The sequence below is a fragment of the Diorhabda sublineata genome, chromosome 8 (assembly GCF_026230105.1).
Source record: "Diorhabda sublineata isolate icDioSubl1.1 chromosome 8, icDioSubl1.1, whole genome shotgun sequence".
Lineage (NCBI taxonomy): Eukaryota > Metazoa > Arthropoda > Insecta > Coleoptera > Chrysomelidae > Diorhabda > Diorhabda sublineata.
The window spans coordinates 8,987,511-9,012,212 of record NC_079481.1 but is presented as its reverse complement, the minus strand read 5'-3'; the positions used below and the strand labels follow the sequence as shown (position 1 = coordinate 9,012,212).

At 33.7% G+C, this 24,702-nt stretch overlaps 4 protein-coding genes across 5 annotated transcripts in view; all 4 read left to right on the top strand.

Moving 5' to 3' along the window:
• LOC130447206 (protein hobbit) overlaps nucleotides 1-24,702 on the top strand; it is a 253,401-nt gene that overhangs the window by 97,727 nt on the left and 130,972 nt on the right. The window lies entirely within an intron of this gene.
• LOC130447217 (probable RNA polymerase II nuclear localization protein SLC7A6OS) lies at nucleotides 3,023-4,032 on the top strand. Its single transcript, XM_056783905.1, has one exon. The coding sequence runs from the start codon at nucleotides 3,043-3,045 to the stop codon at nucleotides 3,946-3,948; it is 906 nt and encodes a 301-aa protein (XP_056639883.1). The 5' UTR covers nucleotides 3,023-3,042; the 3' UTR covers nucleotides 3,949-4,032.
• On the top strand, nucleotides 4,983-15,521 carry LOC130447211 (kinesin-like protein Klp10A). 2 transcript variants are annotated; one of them, XM_056783898.1, is made up of 8 exons: nucleotides 4,983-5,086; nucleotides 5,158-5,706; nucleotides 6,245-6,545; nucleotides 8,585-8,829; nucleotides 8,883-9,121; nucleotides 9,790-9,978; nucleotides 10,033-10,281; nucleotides 12,205-15,521. In XM_056783898.1, the coding sequence occupies exons 2-8, from the start codon at nucleotides 5,160-5,162 to the stop codon at nucleotides 12,475-12,477; spliced, it is 2,043 nt and encodes a 680-aa protein (XP_056639876.1). In that variant the 5' UTR covers nucleotides 4,983-5,086; nucleotides 5,158-5,159; the 3' UTR covers nucleotides 12,478-15,521. The 2 variants fall into 2 exon arrangements, with proteins under 2 accessions (XP_056639876.1, XP_056639877.1); XM_056783899.1 differs by having other exon boundaries at nucleotides 4,999-5,706.
• LOC130447215 (ski oncogene) overlaps nucleotides 19,338-24,702 on the top strand; it is a 75,140-nt gene continuing 69,775 nt past the window's right edge. The window contains exon 1 of the mRNA XM_056783903.1: nucleotides 19,338-20,866. Within this exon, the coding sequence (XP_056639881.1) occupies nucleotides 19,964-20,866 (903 nt within the window). The 5' untranslated portion in view covers nucleotides 19,338-19,963. The remainder of the gene's footprint in view (nucleotides 20,867-24,702) is intronic.

Below are 24,702 nucleotides of genomic sequence, written 5' to 3'. Positions count from 1 at the left end.
ATCATCCCCATAGCACTGACTTGTTAGTCCACTACGTTAGAGCAACCTCAAGCCAGTACTTGTCGTTTCTAGGGAACTAATTTTTCGAAAAAAATTAGCTTAACCCAACAGCCTCGTCCTCGTACTCAAAGAAAATCTTACCAGAGTGCTCGGAAAGTCATTTGAGAGATAATCGCGTCAACATCAACAAAATCGGACATCCTGTATAATTAAAATATATCAACTAGGTGTTGAATTTTGAATATTTTATTTTTTTATACTGTTAAAGTAATTAATCAAAAAATTAGTTATTAATACGAAGAAATTAAAAATACAACAATTTGAAAATGGATTGATTACGAAAATTGATAAAAATTATGTGAGATAAAAATTTTTGAATAATTCTGCGATTAAAAAATCTAATTTTGAAGATATCTTGTTGAACGGAGTCTCCCAAATTTGCGAACTGTTCTGAGTAATCCGGGAAATGTATTAAACGATTAAAAATTGATTATATTGAAACGAATAAAAAGATTTTCTAAAAACTACGAATCCTTATTGTACCCGAGGATAATCACGTGATCAACAATTATTCATTCCACACAAAATTTTTTTTTCTTCGTCTCCGCCATCGACTTCTGCTCCTCCGAAGCTACACACCTTGATAGACCCTAATTTAAACTGATAATAATTTTCGAAAGTAACCTAACGACATCTAACGAATTTAATTCAAATTTTTCAATACTTTCGAAACTTTTGTTGAATATTTTCAATTTTTTTTTATTCAAAACTACTTCCTTATTGCAAAAACAGTATTTGCAATTCTATGAATATAATAAAATTCGTATCATTAAATATTTTAAAATTTAATTATATCATGATTTTTCTGTCTCTAATTGAATATTTTTTTTATTTATTGTGAAAAGAAATATTTTCAAATGTTTTTTTATGAATTTCTATTAATTTTTAAAAAAAATCTGCCCTATAATTCGACTCTAATCGCACCAGGACACCAGGTAAGGGAATCGGGAAACATCGACGATGCTGTAAAGTAAAAATTACCAGGCACGCTCGTTAAGTAACAAAAATAGTAAATTTCATCAAAATTAAAGAAAAAAAATTGAATTTATTGTTTAAAAACTATTTTTTCAATATATTCCCAACCCCCCATAAAACTGAAAATTATTTTTTACACTTACGAATGTTTCGATATATTCACATGAAATAATTCATAAAATTTTTAATCAAATTGTTGAAAAATTTATAAAATTTTGTAAAATTCTAATAAAATTGAATAGAAACGTCGAAAAAGTTGAAATAATTGTTTTATTATTTTTGTTAATCACCTCAACAACCACCTACCTTTACGCAACCGCAACCGCATTAAAACGCACTTTGAAACCTGCAAGAGAAAAAGAAGCTAATCTCATTTTTTTCGATAGAAATTAAAGAAACAATTAAGAAGACGAAGAATATTCACGTCAAACAATTGATTTTCATAAGAACAAAAAAATAAGGATCGTTTCCTGATAAAAAAAAGAAATGTATATGAAACTTTTCAAAATGATTTTCACAAAGTAAATATTGATTACACCCTGTAGATATTCTATGAATTGCAGATGAAAAATACTAAATGTAACGTTTTAATTATAAGAAAGAAGATTGATATAAATAAATATATTTATATTCATTTAATAAAAAAAGGTTTTTCACTTTTTACCCACATATAATAAATAGACATTATTTTGAAAAAGAAAAGTAAAACTAAATGAGTTTTAGTTTTAAATGAATTTGAAATGAAGAAGCAATATTATTAACTTTAGGTACAATTTTAAAAATCCAATTTACACTAATTATCACAACACAAAACACTTTCACAGACACATTTTGAATAAAATAAAAACTTTACATGGAGACGAACGCCATCACTTGCTCCCCGAATCGCACTAACTATTGGCAGACTTGTAAACAGACGACGCTCAGCAACTAGTCACGTGATCAATGAACATAAGACGGCCGATCGAATCGAATCATTTATAATAAATAATTATTTAATACAATTATTTTCAATTGATTAATAGTTTTTAGAATAATTCATTTAAAATATAAATATCTTTAATATATTACGGCAGCATCCACTATTAACTTTAACATAAAATTTGTAAGGGATAAACAAACAATAAGATGGAGCGTCGCCATTATGGAAAATGATGTAAATTATTTTTTTATTTATTACATTGAAATACTAAAGCTGTATATAGTATAATCAGTATTTACATATACAGAGTGTTTATTATACACTGTATTGTAAGAAAAGCCAAAATAAATAGTGATGTGTTCGGAGGAATGTATAAAGTTAGGTTATTGTTGATATGCCAGAGGCGGCGTTGCTAAATTTTAAGGAAGGATTTTATTTTATTTATAGATAAATTTAGAGCAGAAAATCACGTGACAAAAAAATGTATAACAAACGGAAATCATTTAGATTCAACATTTTTTCAATTATTGCGTATTTTCAATAATGATTTATCAAAAATTAAAATAACTATACATAATATTATGAATTTTTTACCATGTTCTCTGTATTTATTCAACGATTCTAATTAAAAAACTAAAAACCAAAAATATACAGGGTATTAAAAAAGTCTCTATGGTAGGTCTTCAAAGGTAATAATTCTTTTATAAAGCTACATTTATTTTGGAATAGAATAAAGATCGAAACTAGTGGTAATGAATAGACGCTATATTGTCGACTTGTTTCTAAATAAATCTATTAATTAGTACTTATCAGTTTTGATTCGTCGACCTTATATTGAAAAAAAACGCGTGCTTATTTACAGAGTTCAAATTGTTTTTATTGGAACTTGTAGATTTTGATGATGAAATTTCGCTGTTTGATCGCAATAGTTACCTCGTATATAAATGTTGCCCATTCTCGCAACGTCACTCATCAGTACAATATGTCAAATTCATACAGTACAGCAACACGTAAATTTGCCTTAAAATGTCGAATGTCACTCTTGTCAACACTAAAATTATTAACCAACAAAAAAATCATTAAAAATGGCTGCTATACTGAGAGTAAAGAGATGTTTAGACGAAAATCCATTAGACACGTTGATTTTAGAATGTAAAAAAAGAAAAATTGAAACAACAAACAAACAAGTAATAACAACAACAAAAGACGACGAAGTCGAAACAACCGTACTAAAATTTGCTGGTACCATCAACAAAGGCGATAACGTATTTACACATATAAAAGAAAAATTATTACCGGATTCCGATGAATTAAAAGCTAATTTTAAAAAACATTCAGTAAATTTAAAAGACAAATTGAGAATAGAACATCAAGAAGCTTCAAAGAATAGTCGTTACAAGATAGTCAATTACCATAGGGCTTCCCAAGTAGGTGCAACCGAAAAAGTAAATGAAGAAGTAACAATACTTGATGTAGAGACTGATTTGAACGAAAACAGCGCCAAAATTGCCAACAAAAACAATGACAAGGGAAACGAATATGTGTACGACTTATATTACACAGATTCCAATAGTTTCGGTGAAACAGACATAGAAGAATACGTCAGTATTTATCCTTTAAACGACCCGCTCCTAGTGAGATCTATCAAGGACGATTTGGAAGGATCAAACAGTGATGAGGATAGCGAAGATTCCAATGCCGAAAACTATTGGAGGAATGATTACCCGGACGAAGACGACATGGAATCTGTAAATGAAGACGATATGGTCGAAGCTATGAACAAGGTAGATCTCGACGATTTATTATCCAGTGATTACGAAGAAGACTTGTACAGTGCAGGAAGTGATTCGGAATATGAAGACGCTTTGGGCTACGATGACGTAAACACTTTAAGTAAAAGATTTGCGGCGTTTAAAGCTAAACACAGAATTCTCCTCGATCCCGATAGTATTGATAATTTTTATTTGGATAAAGATGAATGTAATTATTAAAAATCGTTTATTATTGTTTTTTTTATATTGATGTTTTGTCTCTTTTCAAAAAATGTTTCATTCAAGTGAAATAAAGTTTACTCTAATGTGTTTGTTTCATTTTTAATGGTTCATGGTTCATACTTAAAAATTTGAAATAAAATCAAAAAGTGAAAAACATAATAAATTTATTGAATCTAGTGGATCTACATGGTGTCAGGAATGTTCCTGTATAATTTGAAAAACATCCAATATTTTCCTAACAAACCAGAACATCCCCGTAAATTTGAATATGAATGAAAACAAATGGTTGGTTGTAGTATCAAGTCGAGGCTTATATAACCTCACTTTTCTTCTTCTCGTTTGTAATTAGAAAGGTCTCAACGACCAGGGTACATGGTGGTATTATTTGTTTTTTTTTTACTTTGTAATTGCGTAAAGTAAGTATAGTTTTTGAACAAATAGATAAAAATAATATTTACTATTAACAGTGTAGGAGGTTTAACAGTAGAATCACAAAAAACAAATTTTATTAGGCGCAAAGACACATTTTTGCGATTCTGCTAAAGTTTTTGTTTTTCCCATATCAAAAATGAGTAGAATAATTGAAAATCACTGACTTTTTATAATTGAAACTATTATTTGATTTCTAATTGTTTCGGGGACATTCAATGATTTTAGACTTTTCACCTTCATAAATTTATTGAAAATAAAACTTTTAAATCACCGCAAATTAAACTAATAAAATTTAAAAATATTTCGTTGAAATCACTTATATTACTTTCCTTACAATCCGGTATTACTAGTTGTCTAACGCTAAGGAGGAATTGAACTTTTTAGTATATAGAGTTTTTGTACGATTTAGAGACAATAACTTTTACTAACCATAATAATAAGTTTAATATTGTGTTTTCAAATTTTGGGGTAGTAAAATGGGTACATAACGGGTTCGTATGACGTGTTCACCCTTGACCATGAACAACCCACAATACGTTAATCATTACCTTAAAAGGTAAACTCGACTGTAGTTTTGAATCTCTTTGTTTGAAGGCCGAATAGAAAGAAGAAGATAACCTCGAATAATTGAAATTGACAAAGAAAGAAAGATGCTTCAACGGCTCTTAATACAGTTAGTAATTTGAAAGTGTCTTGTAAATAGGTAAAAAATATATTGAATCTTATTGTGATAATTAATTACGAGAAATTTTATTTTACGCATACGGTAATTAGTAATGGATATGCTGGAAATTCTTCAAGTGGGCTCTAGTATCAACATAAAACGGACAGATGGGCGAGTACATTCAGCTGTTGTCGCCGCTATCAACAATGATTTGCGATGTGCGACTGTGGAATGGTTCGAACAAGGTGAAACTAAAGGAAAAGAAATTGATATGGCCGCAATAGAATCTTTAAATCCGGAAATCGTCATCCTTCGACAAGGAGAAAAACCTACTAAACAGGATCGGACCATCACACAGGCACAATTCAATAAATTACAACGGGACCCGACAAGACAATCTATCGCCAGTGTCAAGCAAAATAACGATATAAAATCGGCTCATCAATCCCGGGCAACAATGATACCCAATAACGGTCACACGTTGACATCCGAACCCAAAGAAAGTAACATACCTACGAGCAGGATGTCCACCGCTCAAAATTCAAAAAGAAGTAACGTAGTTAAGGAAGTAGAAAAATTGAAGAAAAACCGAGAGGAAAGGCGGCAAAGACAAGCCGAGGAAAAAGCTGAAAAAGAAGCATTCCTTCAAATGGCTCCCGGTAAGTGACTTGTTAATATTTTGTTTATCTTTTAATAGCAATCTCGATTATCAATAATCCACTTACATTAAGTGTTTAATCCCTACAATGTCTTTAAATGATAAAGTGTGGGTACATTCGAATAAACTTAGTGAAGGGCATTTTTTTGAAATAAATATCCCTAAAATATTATCTTTATAATCGTCAATAGACCACACAAATCGCATTTTTATATTTACATAATTTAAGAAAATTTTCCATTATATCATCTGATTAATAAAATATCATGCTAATATACAAGGTGTAACTAAATAATAATTGCAGCTTGAATATTATGTAAACATTTATAAATTTAACACATTACTTTTCATTAATTCATTGTTTGATTGTTGATAAACACGTCTGGTGACATAATATATAGCCTGTTTGTCATATTTCAACAAACATTCTGTGGTAAATTTAAAAATGTAATTTTTTTTTAATTTAATGATATTGGTACGGATTATTCTATTTTTAAATTTAATGTAGAGAATTTTCTTTTCGACAATGCGGTTTATAGGTAATCCGCATTGGGAATTGCTCAATATGATACAGGAGTACCGTCGAGGTATAGATATAAAACCGTTGACAGAAAACGACCCCATAGAAGATCATCTAATTACCGTATGTGTAAGGAAACGACCGTTAAATAGAAAAGAAATAGCCAGAAAAGAAGTAGACGTCATCACAATACCCAGTAAGAATCAATTGATTGTACACGAACCAAAAAATAAAGTAGATTTAACGAAATACCTTGAAAATCAAATGTTTCGATTCGATTATGCCTTTGATGAAACGTGCTCAAACGAACTGGTCTACAGGTAAGTTTCATCTCAATTATCATTGATGTATTTTTAAAAAAATTCCCGCTAATCAATGAGGGTTGGACTTGTATATATTGAAAATAATCAATTAAACTTTGAGTTAGAATCACATCAATATAAAATAATTTGATTGTGTCTAAGAGACACTTGGTTTTGCTTAACTATAACGTTGGCTCCCACATACAAGAGGTTGTATATCTGTCTGGGTCTCATTCATGGAATGTTGCCTAATTGAATAAGTGATTCACACTGTATAATAATTATTAAAAAAAAAACATGTTTTGAGTGTACACAATGTTTGTAATGACAAAAATGAGTTTAAAATAGGAATTATTCATAGTTTAACGGTTTTTGAAGATAAGAAAGTATATTATAAACAAACGTGGGTAACTAAAAACATTAATCAATTTTTTTTCGAGCTGCTGACGCGATAGCTAATATTCCTTGTAGTATCGATTTTTTTTATTTCATTCTACATACAAATTAATGGTTTCCAGCTTTTTGTATTTTAAATTGAATCGCGCCAAATGAACAAAGAATTATTTTTACTAAGAAAAGTGTTTCAAGAGTATCGATTTTATTATACAGGGTCTACCATTTCACATTTACAGTATACATGATGAGTTGTTGATGATTGATTATAAACACATGACAATCATTGTAGAATTTTAATATACAGGGTCGGATTTGTTTTATTTACAATTTTATTTTTTTATTACTTTTGAAGATAGAAACGAATTTCATTTTCAATACTTTCGAAATCGCAGAAAAATTGATAAAAAATCGATTACAATATACCGGGTCAATCAAAATTTGTCAAAAAAAATACAAATTCATTTTGGAATGATGAAATTATTTGAAATACGTTTTTTCGAGATTTCCGAGGAGCTGCAGATTGGCGGTTAGCTCCCAGTTACCGCCCTGGTGATATATCCAAAACTTTCATTCTTGTTTTTGTGTGCGAAAAACGTTCTTTACAAGGATATTAAATTCCAACTGTGTGACGTATACGGGGAAAAGTGTAAGAGTGTATGAAATGTGCGTAAATGGTGCGAATAATTCAATGGGGGTTGTACGAGATGTTCATAACGAACAACATTCTGTTAAAGTGGAAGATGAAATGCTGAAAGGTCGAAGAATGACTCGGCGAGTTTTGCATTCGCCACATTTTGAGAAGCTTTTTAGGAGGTCCCGAAAATGCGTGAAAGTGGCCATAAGTGATTTCGCGGATTGAATAAACACTTGGGAAGAGGAACTAAAAGTTGAAAGATGAGGTTTTTTTGCAGTTATCTCGGCTCGGCAGTAGACTTTGACAACCCTACTACTAAAAAATATTCAAAAATGGATAAATCGAAACGGCGTTATGTCGAAAGATAGAGGGTGGTTTAAGCTTTCCAAACGTGTATTATTAAATGCCAATTAACGTGTTTTTCGTTGTGAAAGCTCGTTATTTTATGGACAAATCTCGTAGAACAAAGTTTAAGTGTAATTAGTTTTTTGTTACGTCATAAATTTTTATTCGGACGCAGTTATTTGATCTCTAGTAAATTGAGAATTGACTGTTTTATCTTTGTATTTGTAGTTATGATACATTTTTGAGAACCATTTTGTTTGTGGAGCCTTGAGAATGTCGTTTTCAAACAATCATCGTACATTTTCGTTTTATAACAAATCGAGCGAATTTCTATAGGGGGTCATTAACATTTTAATTGAAACTTTGTTATTCTATTTTTGATGGTTTACGAAATCGGTATTTAAGCGACTTAACGGTTCAATCGAATTTACAATTTGGATACGCATGATACGAGGACCAAATGAAAATTATATTTTCAATAGATATTACGTTTCACGTCATCGATCTTTTCTAATGATTGTATCAAAGAAAACGACGAAAACTACTGGGGTACCACGTCCCCTTTTTTGGTAAGGTACTGTGGATATTTGCCGGATATTTTCGTCTTGTATAGTGTGGTGGCAAAATTTGCGAGTTTCTTCGTATTAAGGGTCACTTTTATATATATATATGTTTTTGATAGGTACACGGCGCAACCCTTGATAAAAACCATATTCGAAGGGGGTTTCGCCACTTGTTTCGCGTACGGGCAAACGGGATCCGGTAAAACTCACACGATGGGCGGCGATTTCGTCAGCGGCAAAAATCAAAATTGCGATAGAGGAATATACGCGATGGCGGCCGCCGACGTCTTTCAATTGGTCAATTCCCCCAAATATCGACATCTAAATCTCGTCGTATCCGCCAGTTTCTTCGAAATATATTCAGGTAAAATAAGAAGAAGAATAATAAATATTTTTATTACAAATTCGGTTTTCCAGGTAAAGTTTTCGATCTGTTGAACAACAAAGCGAAATTGAGGATATTGGAAGACGGTAAACAGCAAGTTCAAGTTGTCGGACTCGAAGAAAAAGTCGTTTACAACGTACAAGAAGTACTCGGTTATATCCAGAAGGGTAATCAAGCTCGTACATCGGGACAGACCTTCGCCAACAACAATTCCTCGCGATCCCACGCCGTCTTTCAAATTTACCTAAGGGCCAGCAGCAACATGTCCAAGGTACGATTCTTATCAATTCCCTAGGGGACTGTCTTTTATTTTTGAGGAAAATTACCCTATTTAGGACAAAACCGCCCTGAATCAAAGGAAATTTCAATCTGTTCGGAGACTATTAAGGTTCTAGATCCGTATTGGAAAGTAAAAAAGGCTTGTAATTGTTCTAAGGTACAAGTCTCGTGGGGAAAAGGTTCTTTTCGATGATCGGTTTGAACACTCTTGGTGTGGAACCACCCCCTGGTGCGTTATGTCACGTATAAAAGAACCTTTTGCTTGTCTCACCAATGAGAAATTCTACTGGTATTTTAAACAACATCATCTCCGTGGGTATAAATCGAAAACTACCCGGAATCTCAATGGATTTGAAGGACTTTTACTTGAAAATTTTCAGTTGAACCACAATTTTTTATCTATCCATTCGTTTTCCTGGTTAGCTCTGCCTTTTGTGGTCTGTTCAATCTTTCTCTTCGAGATGTTTCATCGTCTTCTATTCTGTTTTCTTCTATTCTCTTTCCGCTCTATCTTCATCACATGTATGAACCGGAGCAGTTGTTTGGTCTGCGTTCTCTTATATCTTGCACGGTCCATCTCCACAGCATCTTTTGTTGTCTCCAAACGTTAAAATGAACTAAATTATAGTAAAAACTTTATTTTTTTAACACATTTTCCAGATTCATGGTAAATTTTCCCTAATCGATCTGGCTGGTAACGAAAGGGGAGCGGATACTTCGTCGGCCAATAGACAGACCAGAATGGAAGGTGCGGAAATAAACAAATCATTATTGGCGCTGAAGGAATGCATCAGGGCCTTGGGTCGCAAAGGCGCCCATTTACCGTTTAGAGTTAGCAAACTTACACAGGTAAAAACGAAAAAAAAAAAATCAAAAATTTGTTTGTGAAATAAAAAATTTCAGGTGCTGAGAGATTCTTTTGTGGGAACGAGTTCGCGCACTTGTATGATAGCGATGATATCGCCGGGGGTGAATTCTTGCGAACACAGCTTAAACACTTTACGTTACGCGGATCGAGTGAAAGAATTGGTAGCCGAAGATTTACAGACAAACAGCGAAACAGACGAAGAACAAGACAACAACGGAGACTTGCTACAATTGAGATCGTTGAACGAACAAGACATGACACCAGAAATGCTCGATTTACACCAGGTGACTAAATTTTATTATTTATTTGAAAATTGCGGTTGTGCAGCGTTTTCTCGATGACGGCTCCTTTTTCTTTTTTCAGGATCTACGCCCGGACTACTAACTACTATTTTTTTAAATTTTTTCAATCTTAATGAGCCGTCGAATATTTCTCATCATTTCTAAAAACTCGCATCAAAGTGCAAAAAGTGAAAAACTTGCCTGAAAAAATCGTTTGTACTTTCAAACAGATCAAAATCGAGATTTGAAACAAACGCCTCAAAAAATTTGAATAGTAGAAAACACGCCCTTTTTTGATTATATTTTACACACCATCAGACCCTAGAGAAAACCTTCGCCACCTCTTCATTAACGGTATCTTCAGATACCAACTGTACGAGGACCTGGTGGGGTTCGACGTCCCCAACAAGCTGGTGCTTAAGGTTAGAATGACACCTTCGACAGAGTGGAGGTAGAAACACCAGAATGTGCCGCAAGGAGCATCCTAACCACTTCGGTTCTTTCGGGAGCGGTTGTGGAGTTCGAGCGACCAGCCGAAGCAAGAGGATTCGAAGGAAACCACGTCCGAGATAACCTCAAGGAGAGCCCCGACCTACCAAACTAAGTTTTAAATCCTGTGCGCCACCAATTCAAATAAAAACCTTCGCCACCTCTTCATTAACGGTATCTTGAGATACCAACTGTACGAGGACCTGGTAAGGTTCGGCGTCTCCAACAAGGTTAGAATTACATCTTCGACAGAGGGGAGGTAGAAACACCAGAATGTGCTGCAAGGAGCATCCTAACCACTTCGGTTCTCTCTGGAGCGGTTGAGGAGTTCGAGCGAGCAGTCGAAGCAAGAGGATTTGAAGGAAACCACGTTCGAGATAACCTCAAGGAGAACTCCGACCTACCAAACCACGTTTTAAATCCTGTGCTCCACCAAGAGAAGAGTTGCTTCGAGGAACAGATGCTTCTGGACAGTCAAGAGAGCGCTCAACTTCAGAGGGTCAAATCTTACAATTTACAAGATTTTAAACCGTCTCGGAATCACGTATACGGATGCGAGTTCGAGGGAGGTCGACTATGACGAAGACAAGATTTTGAACAGCCGGGAACTAAGATTTGCGATAATGGTGCGTGGAGGATACTGAGATCAAAAAGATGGCGCGTCTGAAGTGCTTTCTGATTGATATCAGCGCGGAGTTATGTATGGAGTAACTGGAGGTCGGCGACTGAGAGGAGGTCGTTGATACCTAGGAGGTACCATGTTCCGGACAGAAAGGATTGTTGGTTATCAAAGAATCATAGCGCCAATTAAAGAAGAAAATTTGCGATGCCGAAAACCGAGTTTTCCTCTTCTTTTTTTCATTGTTTTATCCGTTATTCTTATCATGTTTCAACAGATGACACTTTAAACCGCCAGTGTAGTTGCGTGCTACCATGAATGTCTTCTTCTTGGTAATCTCTTACTATCCATTTTCCATCGGACAATCAATTGTATGTTTTTAGACTCCCCATAACTTATATTTATATTTTAAAATATTCCGGACTTTTTAAACCTAATTTTGGTTTTAAAGAAACATCTTTCCATCCGTGATCTTTTCTCAGGTTCCTGCATATGTTTCTATCTAATCTATGTCTTCAGTTGACTTTTGCTATTTCATATTCTTCATTTGTTGTGTTTATTTCGTTATTTGCTATAATTATTGTATCGTCGACGTATTTAATGTCGTCGATTGCTTCTTTGTTGATTTCGATGGCATCTGATAGTTCTGTAAATGCTTTACCGAATATTTCTTTGAATAGGAAAAGTGACAGAATGTCAATTACCTTTATTTATTTTTGCGTTTTCGAAAGCCTTGGAGAAATCGATAAAGCACGGATGTATTTATATCTTTGCATTTCTGTGAAAAGGTTAAATTAATTTATTGATTTGTGTTGCAGTTTATTTCGGAATTGGAAATAGCCGAGGAGCAAATGTTGGAGAACCACAAGCAGGTGATTGACGGTTTGCAAGTGGCTCTGGTGAAAGCGACGGAATTGAGGAGGATGGCGGACACGGTGGCGTACGATCAAGAAGCTTATTGCAACAGTTGGAAGGAATTTATTCGAAATTGTATTTCGTTTTTCGTTAGGGCCGAAGAGATCGTAGACGATTATAAAGATAAATTGGTAGCGGAAGAACAGCTCAGTCGAAAAACTAACAAGAGAATGTGAAATAATTTTTGGTTACGATTATATCTGAATAATATTATAAATTAACGTAACGTAACTCGCCCACCGCCACCACGGCGTTGCCACCTTTGAAATTTCGATCGATTAAAAAGGGGCGGAAACGATAAACGAGTTATTGACGTCATAGATCTGCCTTTTACTTTGTTTCCAAAATTGTTACAATGTAGATTTCGTTAATTTATTTATTTATTTTTAAAAAATGATCGGATACGGTTTTAATACGAATTTTTATCAAAGACAAAAATATTTTTATATCGGACGTGTAATTACAAATAATTGTATGTCTTTTCATTTTATATCCTCCTCTTAATTGGAGCTTTTTTTATTATTTTTTAGATCAATCCTCCGTGACATAAACTATCTTGAAAACAAACCGTTAATCTTCTTCCAGGAGGTTTTTAAAGTCCCGCAGGTCCCTGCGATAGGCACCGGCTTGTTGTCGAACGGTTTCATTTCAGTGTAACAACTTGTGTTGTCAGTTTTTCAAAAAAAAATCCATTTTGTACCAAATATATCCGTCGAAGGTACGACACTTACCGAATACTTTTGTAATATCCATTTGAAATAAGAAATTTCCGACATAATCTGGTACATTGTGCGCGGCCTACAACCAGACCGTAACCTTTATAAAAAAAGTGAAGACACGGTTTCTGGTTGGTGCAGCCGTCACTTCAAATTATTTATAACCTCTGTGATGTTTGATTTTTGTTTCTTTTTCCTTATTAAGTTACCTTAAAAGCCATGCCAGATGTAACCCGTGTCATTTATGGTTCACCAAATTAAATATTGAATAATGTTGCACTAATATCTGGATATGTTAGTACCTTTCGTACCACCAATGTGTTGTTTGTCTCTTCAGACCTCTTATCACCGTCGTCGTCTTCTTTCTGATGTTTTTGAAACTTGTATTTAGAAATCTTGTCTAACTTGTGTTTGATCCAAGTTTCACACTGATCTTCTTTTGGGAATAAAGAATCCTTAATTCGTTGTAGCAGGTTTAGTCCCGGATACCGTTCCTCTATTCAGTGTCGTTTTTAGATTGATCATCATTACTGAGGGTCAACCTGGATTAGCTTCGTTTGGTACTTGAGATCTGACTGATTCCTCAGCCAAAAAGAATGTGTTTAGAAAGATCTTTTTCATCGCTCATTTTCACGTTTTGTTTCCTAATTATCTATATTTTCGCAAAAATTCGTTTCTATCCAAATCGGATATTTTATCACACTTGAAGTTTTGCCCTTTTTTGCAATAGCAAATTTTTCAGTTCTTTCTCTTTTCTTTTATCGCTAAACTTGTATTTTGGACTATTTTCATTTTGTTGCTTCCAATTTTCCAATCCTTTGGGTTTATATTTACCCTATTACGACTTTTCTTTTTTTCCAGTGACTAGCTCTGCTTGACCCTGAACTATAGCATCCCCTTCTTCAACTCTGGGAACAGGGTTTTAGTTAAGGTACACATAATTTTCTTCAACATTTTCTCGATTTTTGTCAACGTTATTGTCTGGATTTTTTACCATAACTACAAAGCTACAATAAATAAAAAATACATAAAAAAAAAACAAAAAAAAAAGAATTTTTGCAAATACTCGGACGATATTTTGGTTTAATTTAAAAATAATATCGTGAATTATATTTGTTTTTGATAATATTTATTTAATATACTAATTGATTAGCAAAGGGATGATGTATTTGTTAACTATAGAAATTCGATTTTCGGTAATTATCTAAAAATCATCCCTTTTCGACTTGGGGTTAATTGAGTATGGGAAGATGTTGTATGAATAGTGTTGTTAAGTAGAACATAACCCAACTTAAAAACAATGACCGATGGTCAATTCCACCTTCCATATATTGTGTAATTACCTCCCTCTAACATCCCCACAACGCCAAGTCTATAGGGAGCGGGAGATGAGCTTTAGATAATTACCAAGTTTTCTTAATTTTTTTCGTTTTATACTGAAATATCGAGTTTAGAATCGTTAAATTACTCGATAAAGTATAAAAATAGAATATAATATATAAATAATTTTATAAAGATTAAAAACGGCGTTGAAGAAGAAAAGTTACTTTTTTAATTTATTCAACTTTATTATTTATTATCAACAACATACTTTTTTTGAGTTTTTTGACTATATCCCGTGTATAAGATCATTTCATTTGGTTAATTACAGTTTAAAAAATTCTAATTTTCATTATTTTAAGTCATAAAATGCCACTATCCATAAAAATTTGAATTTCTATCAGTTTTTCTTCTAGTATAACATAAATTAATAAAAAAATAATTCGAATAAAAAAATCCACTTTTGATATGTTTCAATAAAAAACCACCAAAATATAATTTTTTCTTCTATTATTTATTATATTTTCACATTACCTCGCATAAACTTTCAGTTCAATGCTTGATTATATATTTTTCATCAACCTTTTTCTATTTACATTGTGTCGAACATTTTTTGTTTGGAAAATAAAAATTCAATCATCCGTAAAATAATAATTTGAATCAAACAGCACAATGGACCTCATCAACTGCTTTTCTCCAACTCCTTTTGTTCTCTACCTTCTGTAAGTCTTCCATATACTACATGGACGTCTTCTTATTCTTTTCGCGCCTTCTCCACTTTTAAAATTCCTTTCTTCCATTCTGGATATACACCCCAACCAACGCAGCATTTTTGCCCTCACCCTGCTCGACCATATAACCTTTTAATCTCAGCATTCGTTGTTCTTCTTCTTATTTATTTTTTTTTGTTGAAAAGGAGCTTCTTAAAATCCTTATGATGTTTTGTCCTTACGGATTTGAGATATCGGAGGGGGTTAAAATTATTTTTTTATTTGCAATTTTCTTTCCTCTATTCTCATTAGTTTTGTTGATTGCGTCTATTCAAGTCTTTATCTACTTTTTTTTCTTATATATCCCTTTTCACATGTTCCATTCGAATGGGGAAATAAAATTTTATTTTTTTTTAAAATGCGGGTACGTATGGTCAAGAAAATTAAAAATTGTTATACATATATATATATATATATATATATATATATATATATATATATATATTTAAAAAAATCGAAATCGTGTGATTTCAAAAGTGGCAGCCGAAAAGCTTCTTTTTAATTTGTGTCGTAAGCCTATTTAGCCTTGGACTAGAGTGACTGTTTTGGAATCTAAACATCAAAATATAGGCGTAATTAATAATCCAATAATAAAAAACTGCGACTGCGCAGTCTCCCTAGTAAAAGGGGACTCGATTAGAAAGTTTTTTTTATTAAAAATCTCACTTTTCAAAGTATTCACTCTAGATAACTTTGTATACTAATTATATTTTTAATTTGTTGTTTATTATCTTTTTTTATATATTTGCAATTATTAATTTATTAGGTCTCTAAAAGTAAATAATTACCTACAAGCTGTTCTATCGAAAATAATTACAAAAATAATAACAAAAAAAAACACTTTTAGGGATGATAAATATATTTGAAACTATTCGAATCCAGTGTTTTATTAATGGAACTTTCTCCTCACGACCTATATCTAACACCCTCGGATTTTCATCCGTACAGAAACCTCACCTGTCACTTGACGTAACACTCTAAAACAAATGATGGAACGTTTTAAGCTCCCGGACCACAAAAAAGAGCTCAAACTACATCTAGATGTAGTTTACTCTCGATCTCTGAAGATGATAAGTTAATTATCGAAACGTGCATCAGACAATGTTGGTTATAAGTGTTAATAGTAAACAGAGTGTACAATACGTCCAACTAAGAATTTTTATCTAGATCCAATTATCACCCAATTTGTTTTTCTTGTTTCTCAAGTTTGCTGGAAGAATTTTTATTTAGAATCGAGTTGAACACACTATTTTCAGTACCGCTACACTTATATTCGGCCACTGAAAACGATAACTTGGCTAACGAAACGCGCGTCAGTGTAATTTTGAGAATGTTATTGTAGTGTAGTGTTTCACTAACGGTTGCATAAATTTCAACTTGGAATTCGATGGTAAAAATTGGTTAATTACTTTGAGATATTTGAGGTTATATAAATCACTTTCTTCTACTTTTCAGTAGTTTATAATTTAAATGTTTTACAAATATTTATTCACCTTGTTAGAATTTTATTGATTTCGATTTAGTGCTAACTTTCTAAAAAATCAAATCAAATTGTTTTAGACATTCAACCCTGTAGGGATTCACGTGCACCTTTGGGGGTCTTTCTAACCTCATTTTAGGAAGCTATCAATACAATATTAAAGTTTCGTATATGGGTTTTTTGGTATTATAGAGTGAAGATTTTTCCAACTCCTCCTATCGTTAGATATAAAACTAACGATAAATATATAAATAAATAAATATAAATAATTTCTTGTCAAACTTTCTATATCTTGTGTGAAAACTTGTCCAACGCGATGCTTTTAAGGTTAGGTTGTTGTTTTGGAGGGGAAACGAACTTTTCGCAGTCCCAATTACGTAAAATCAAATCTCCACTCTCCCCACGTTTACCTTCGTATCATCCCAACAAACCAAACGTTCTGCATAATTATTATAATACGTAATAAAACACATTTAACGAGATAAATAACCTCGCATCGTCTACGTAATATCCATCATCCCGTTCTCTGTAGTTTCGAGCAAGTCATCGAAAGGTCGCGTCATACCTAGAAACAAGTGTAGCTACCAAACCGAACCAGTGGCGAATACCACGAATTAATGATACTCCCCGAAGGGTAATAAAACCCCGATAATAAATATCCATCGTATCTTTTAAAAAGTTGATATATTTTGAGCCGTTGCGATCGCGTCCCGAAGAATCCGATTGCGATGATGACCTATCCATTTGGTTGCACGTGCTACACAAAGATGAAATATCGCCTCTCTCCCCTTCGCTCGCTTCTGGCGCTCCTCTCGCCGTACAGAACACGACGCCTATTTTGACGGGAAGGTCGATCACGTGATAGCTACAGTGTCTGCTTTGGAGCGGGGAAGTGTGGGGCCAGAAGCGGCTAGACTTTCCACAACGTTCTATAGAGGTGGACGAACGTTTTTTAAAAAGTAACTGTTATCGCTTAACGGAGCTCCCACTCGAATTGTTGTTTTTCTTTTTTGCCTTGTTTCCAGTACTCGTATCTTTGGTATTATTGTTTTAATCTCTCCTTCAGCTTTAATATCAATTCTATAACAAATAGAAACCTTTTATAAAATATTTACGTCATTATTTTTTATTACGTTGCGACAGAAAGAGCAAATATTCATTTTTCATCTTGACTGTCGTATTCACCAAACGGTCTCGTCTATACTGAACAGCCAACTAAGTTATGCATCATCTTTTGTTTTTTCGTCTTCTTTCCGTTGCTGGTGATTTTCCGGTTGTTCTGTTCCTTGCTTGGGCAACTCGGTTGCCTCGTGTAATAAGGGCCTTAGTTGATTGGAAATAACTGAACCGGCTCGTTAGAGCAGCCTTAGATTGTATATTTTTGAAAAGTATTATGGGATCGTCGGTGTCGCAGGTTTTCTGCGATTTTCCTGCAACCTGGTGAACTGATTTTCCAGCCAAACGGTCGATGATAGGAAATAATGCAGCCGCAGCTGTACCCGCCCGCTCCAAATTGAATTTAAAATAAACAAATAGGAAAAAAACACGAAAATTTCAAAAAACCAAAAAAGAAAACAAATAAAGCTCCTCAAAAATAAAAAAAAAACAATCCGAGAAGGGCCGTTTTTGCTTGCAAGCTTCACTTTGTGAGTGCTACAAACTTGATTTAAATAGACAGTTATAAATGATTCTTATGGATGTTGAACTGTTCTAAAATGTTCTAGAACGATTAAGGAAACGATAAATTGAGGTTACATTAATCCCGAAAAATTCCAAAGGGCCCAGAGTATTCTAGATTGTCCTAAACATTTCGGAAAATTATCTTAAAAGATTCAAATTTGGTTAAAACATTTCAAAATAATTTGGATTCGTTTCTAAGGGTATAGACGGTTCTAAAACGATCTAAGAAACACTAAATCGAGCTCAAATTGGTCAAAAAACATTCAAAAGGGTCTAGACTATTCTAAAAAGCCATAAAAATTTCGAAAAACGATCTTGAGAGCTACAAATTTGATTTAAATAGATCAAGACAGTTATAAATGATTTTAGACTGTTCTAAAATGTTTTAGAACTATTTAGGAAACGATAAATTGAGGTTACATTAATCCCGAAAGATTCCAAAGGGTCTAGAGTATTCTAGATTGTCCTAAACATTTCGGAAAATGATCTCAGAAGATTCGAATTTGATTAAAACATTTCAAAATAATTTGGATTCGTTCCTAATGGTATAGATTGTTCTAAAATGTTTTAGAACGATCTAGGAAACATTAAATCGAGCTCAAATTGGTCAAAAAATATTCAAAGGGATCTAGACTTTTATAAAAAAATTTCGAAAACGATCTTGAGATTTATAAACTTGATTTAAATAGCTTAAAACAGTTTTAAATGATGTTAGACTGCTCTAAAATGTTCTAGAACGATCTAGTAAACCGAAGGGTTCCAAAGGGTCCAGAATATTCTATATTGTCCCAAACATTTCGGAAAATGATCTTAAAAGAATCAAATATGGTTAAAATATTTCAAAGTTAATTTGGATTCGTTTCAAACGGTATACATTGTTTTTTTTTTATCCAAAATCTCCCCTTTGAAATAGTTAGGCAAACAGAACCCCAGCCGTACAGAGGAGCTATTCCTACATCAGGGTCTACTCAAACCGAACTTTAACCAACGAATCTCTCTCCGTTTTTATAGTTTATTCGATACCGTCCCCGATATAACGGTACACCTTTAATTTTGCATCGTCTGCTCCTAGTGCTTATCTAACTCGCTTAAAAAAATCATTAGAATTTAGGTAAAATTATTAGGTAATTCGGGGGGAATTCGGCTTGGAATAAGTTCGTGTTCGAGGATAAGAAGCGATTTTTCTAGGGTGGTAATACGTAATAATTGTGATTATATTTCGTTACGTGATTCAATGTCGGTAAAATGTTGTAAAAAGTGGCAGTGTTTGTGAGCGCGCTTGCGCTTTGGTAACAGTCTGCAAAACACAGTGTCGAGACGATTATTACCGGTCACTGGTCACAGTCAGACATGAGTCTTGGTCGGAGAACGTCGGTAGTCGGCATTATGAATTTGTGTGTGAGAGAGAAAGAGAAGGAGAACGGTAAACAGTTTAGTGGACGGGCGACTTTGTGAAGCTAAGCTAAATCAGTGCTAAAATTCACCTTCATTATATAATGAGATACATGGCGATTCGAAAATTACTAATTAGTATATAAAATACGCGGAGAACATCGTCGAAGCGATTATTGACAATTCGAGTGACGGTAGTACAATTATTAATTAACCAAAGTTGATAAATGATTAACCTACTAATTAACGATAATGTGTTTGTGTATTTGTGATGAATTGAAGGATCTTCGTTGTTAATTTAAATATGGAAGTGACTCCGCATCTGAAAAGCGTTTTGAAAAACTATCAACACAGCGCCACGAAAAGCCTCCAAGGTCCCGGACTTTCTTCTTTAGTTACCGTGAAAAATGAAACGCCCTCGCCCGAAATTAAAGAAGAAGAAGAAGACGACGAAGAATTCGTACCGGCTCCGATTCCAGTTCAACAAGTACCTATACTCACCATTCCCGATACGTCTTGTAGCGAACGTACCGAGACTATACTCGAAGGCGAAACGATTTCTTGTTTCGTCGTCGGAGGCGAAAAACGACTTTGTTTACCGCAAGTTTTAAATTCCGTTCTAAGAGATTTCAGTTTACAACAAATCAATCAAGAATGCGATCAATTACAAATATATTGTTCGAGATGTACGCCCGAGCAATTGAACGTTCTCAAAAATCAAAGTATTCTTCCTAGTGGTGCTCCTAGTTGCGGTTTAATAACGAAAACGGACGCGGAAAGGTTGTGTAGTGCCTTGTTGTATGGACAAGTGAATACGGAACTCCGACCTCGGAAGGGAGCTTCTTCAATACCCGTTTACCACGAGTGTTTCGGTAAAGCGACCGGTTTGTGTTATCCCGAATTGTACATAAACAAAAACGCGAAATGCATCGAATGCGGCGATTGTCGAGCGGCTTTTTCTCCGCAACAGTTCGTATGTCACGTGCACAGGAATTTGGAAAACAGAACCGTTCATTGGGGTTTCGATTCCAGCAATTGGAGATATTATTTGCACGTGCCCAAAGAACACGCGCAAGATAATTACGAACAATTCGTGTCCATTTTGAACGATATGACACAACAATACGAAGGAAAAATCGCTTTTCCTACACCTCCTCCTCCTCCTACTCCTACTCCAACGGTTGTTGAACCCATCAAACGAAAACAGGTTAGAAATTTATTTGCTTACATTTTCTATTATCGATAAACATTTATTTATTTATTTATTTATTAAAATACATATAAACTTTGTTCTCTTATTTGCGATATAAAATAACAGGATAACCGACTAATCTATTCAAAATAAGAAAATTGTTTTTTTTGTGGTTACATTCAAAAAACGTCGTGCACTGATTTTAAAAGAAACGCCTTACGAATTAGGAATCAAAACTATTCATTTTCCCGTTTGATCTAAGTAACCTTAGTTTCGGTTTTATCAAAGTAGCAGCGCCAAATTAACAAAAAACGATAAAAAAAAGTACAAAATTTGTTGGGAAACCGCTATTTTGTTACTTAAGTAGCAATTAATTCTAAATTAGTATAAATCTAGCATAAAATTTCGAAAATTAATAAATATCGAGTCAACTAGTGAACCAAAATTTGTTGCAGCAAGTAAGTACTACCGAAAATTAGAAAAAAAAACACCAAACGAATTTTTTATGCTAGCCAAAAATTTTCTTGACACCTGCTAGCTTAAACTCGACTTGTTACACGAAAAGTCGAGAAAAAATTTCCTTGCTACATTTGAACAATGTTCAAATAAGCCTAAAGCATGAACAACAAAATGGAAGATAAAAATCGGCCGATCCTTTCGATCAGCTACAATTTTTAGAGTACATGCTACCTTGATCTCGGCTTGTTGAACAACAAATACTGAAGAAATGTATTTGCTACATTGAACAATGTTCAAATAAGCCTAAAGCATGAACAACAAAATGGAAGATAAAAATCGGGCCGATCCTTTCGATCAGCTACAGTTTTTAGAGTACATGCTACCTTGATCTCGGCTTGTTGAACAACAAATACTGAAGAAATGTATTTGCTACATTGAACAATGTTCAAATAAGCCTAAAGCATGAACAACAAAATGGAAGATAAAAATCGGGCGATCCTTTCGATCAGCTACAATTTTTAGAGTACATGCTACCTTGATCTCGGCTTGTTGAACAACAAATACTGAAGAAATGTATTTGCTACATTGAACAATGTTCAAATAAGCCTAAAGCATGAACAACAAAATGGAAGATAAAAATCGGGCGATCCTTTCGATCAGCTACAATTTTTAGAGTACATGCTACCTTGATCTCGGCTTGTTGAACAACAAATACTGAAGAAATGTATTTGCTACATTGAACAATGTTCAAATAAGCCTAAAGCATGAACAACAAAATGGAAGATAAAAATCGGGCGATCCTTTCGATCAGCTACAATTTTTAGAGTACATGCTACCTTGATCTCGGCTTGTTGAACAACAAATACTGAAGAAATGTATTTGCTACATTGAACAATGTTCAAATAAGCCTAAAGCATGAACAACAAAATGGAAGATAAAAATCGGGCCGATCCTTTCGATCAGCTACAGTTTTTAGAGTACATGCTACCTTGAACTTGGCTTGTTGAACAACAAATACTGAAAAAATGTATTTGCTACATTGAACAATGTTCAAATAAGCCTAAAGAATAAGCAACAAAATGGGAGCTAAAATTCGGTCGATCCTTTCGATCAGCTACAATTTTTAGAGTACATGCTACCTTGAACTTGGCTTGTTGAACAACAAATGCTGAAGAAATATATTTGCTACATTAAACAATGTTCAAATGGGCCTAAAGGATAAGCAACAAAATTAATTTTTAAATGTGGTCCTTATGAAATAATTTTTAAACGGCTCTACTGATCGATTCCAAAAACTAATCAGCTCTTAACCTCAAAAAACCACGTCGATCGCTGCCAGTCTGATCGAATTTAGTTGATTTGCTGCGAGATATCGTTGGAGGAAAAAAAATGCAAAAAGGTTTTTTTCTACATTCGAAATTTTTTTTCAACTTTTCACTAAGAAAATTAAAAATTTTTAAAAATCGGTTTTACCCCGTTTTTCGAAAAGCGAGTCTCCCTCAGATTTCGACGTTTCGAGATTCTGGGAAGTTTCCCTGAATATTTCCGCGATGTCCGTATGTATGTAAGTATGTGTGTTCGATAAGGCTTGACCAAGAGTACAATTCGCACCGATTCGGTCCAGTAGATTTTAAAAATCTCACAAAAAAATTTTTGTTTTCAAATGTGGTTTTTTCGAAATAACTTTTAAACGACTTCATCGATCGATTCCAAAAACTAATCAACTCTTAACCTCAAAAAACCACGTCGATCGCCCCCAGTCTTGTCGAAATTAGTTGATTTGTTTGTGTCAGATATCGTGAATGAAAAAAAAACTGCAAAAAGGTTTTTTTCTACATTCGAAATTTATTTTCAGATAGTTTTTGATGAAATAGAATAATTATTAGAGCTCAAAAAACAAGTCGATTGGCGCCAAGATCATGAAAATAGGTTTATTGGCTTCATGTACTCAAAACATTGTTGCTGATCGAAAGTATCGCCCGATTTTCAGTTTCACTTTGTTGCTTATTCTTTAGACTCATTTGGACATTGTTCAAATGTAGCAAATAAATTTCTTTAGCATTTGCTGTTCAACAAGTCGAGTTCAAGGTAGCATGTACTCAAAAAATTGTTGCTGATCGAAAGTATCGTCCGATTTTCAGTTTCACTTTGTTGCTTATTCTTTAGACTCATTTGGACATTGTTCAAATGTAGCAAATAAATTTCTTTAGCATTTGCTGTTCAACAAGTCGAGTTCAAGGTAGCATGTACTCAAAAAATTGTTGCTGATCGAAAGTATCGTCCGATTTTCAGTTTCACTTTGTTGCTTATTCTTTAGACTCATTTGGACATTGTTCAAATGTAGCAACTTAATCTTTTCTCCATTTTTCGTGTATCAAATCGAGCTTAAGCTAGTATGTGTCAAGAAAATTATTGCTAGTATAAAAATTCGTTTGGTGTTTTTTTCTTCTAATTTTCGGCCGTATTTACTTGCAACAACAAATTTTGGTTCACTAGTTGACTCGATTATCATTGATTTTCGAAATTTTATGCTAGATTTATACGAATTTAGCATTAATTGCTACTTAAGTAACAAAATCGCGGTTTCAGCAACTAAATAACAACAAAAAAGCTACAATATTTTGAATATTTCTTGCTAATTTGACCTCGATAGAGCTCCATATAATTCCGATGTCTTGGTGCTCAAAAAAAAAAATGATCTAATGACAGATTGCGTATTTACTTTTCTTTTTTGGATTAACCTTCAGTGTTTGTCGTAAAAAATGGTTGGTTGGGACAGCGCCTACCCAACCCCAATGACATTTCTCGTTCTTTAGCAAACATTTAATTCTGACCTTCACAACAATTTATTACGTTGAAATTATATCGTAACGAGGTAATTTCGTTTATATCACGAAAAACCGAATTTGTGAAATCGCAATCTCGTTAAATCTTTTTTTTGTCGTTCGTCTACCTGCTCGCCGGAACCAAAATCTAAAGAATAGTCTCGAAGGATAGCGTGTTGGGGAAAGGGTAGAAAAACACGCATAATACCCACCGCAAAATCTCTCATGCCTCGTGAATAATTCTCTGACCGATGACGACGACGACGACGAAATAGAAGAGGCAAAACGTTGAGAAATACCCATTGGCATCTGGCCTAGTCTATAATTACTTTAAAGAAAAGCCTTGGAAGTCGAATAACAAATGAAACGCGACCGTTCGGCGATGTTCACTTGTCTGTGGGATTTGAAAAAAATACAGAAGCGGATTCAGTATTGAAAAAATTCAATATTTAATAGAAAAAAGCGGATAATAGAGTACCGGTACTTAGTACTACGTTCACAAAGTTTTTTGGACAAATACCTATTTATATATAGGGTGGATTAGTAAAAAAAAAGTAATAATATCAA

Bases quoted from the DNA above. Each gene is read 5' to 3' on its own strand.
- LOC130447217 (XM_056783905.1), top strand. From the start codon at position 3,043: ATGGCTGCTATACTGAGAGTAAAGAGATGTTTAGACGAAAATCCATTA.
- LOC130447211 (XM_056783898.1), top strand. From the start codon at position 5,160: ATGGATATGCTGGAAATTCTTCAAGTGGGCTCTAGTATCAACATAAAA. The intron at 5,707-6,244 runs GTAAGTGACTTG...TGCGGTTTATAG, and splicing joins ATTCCTTCAAATGGCTCCCG to GTAATCCGCATTGGGAATTG. The intron at 6,546-8,584 runs GTAAGTTTCATC...TGTTTTTGATAG, and splicing joins TCAAACGAACTGGTCTACAG to GTACACGGCGCAACCCTTGA.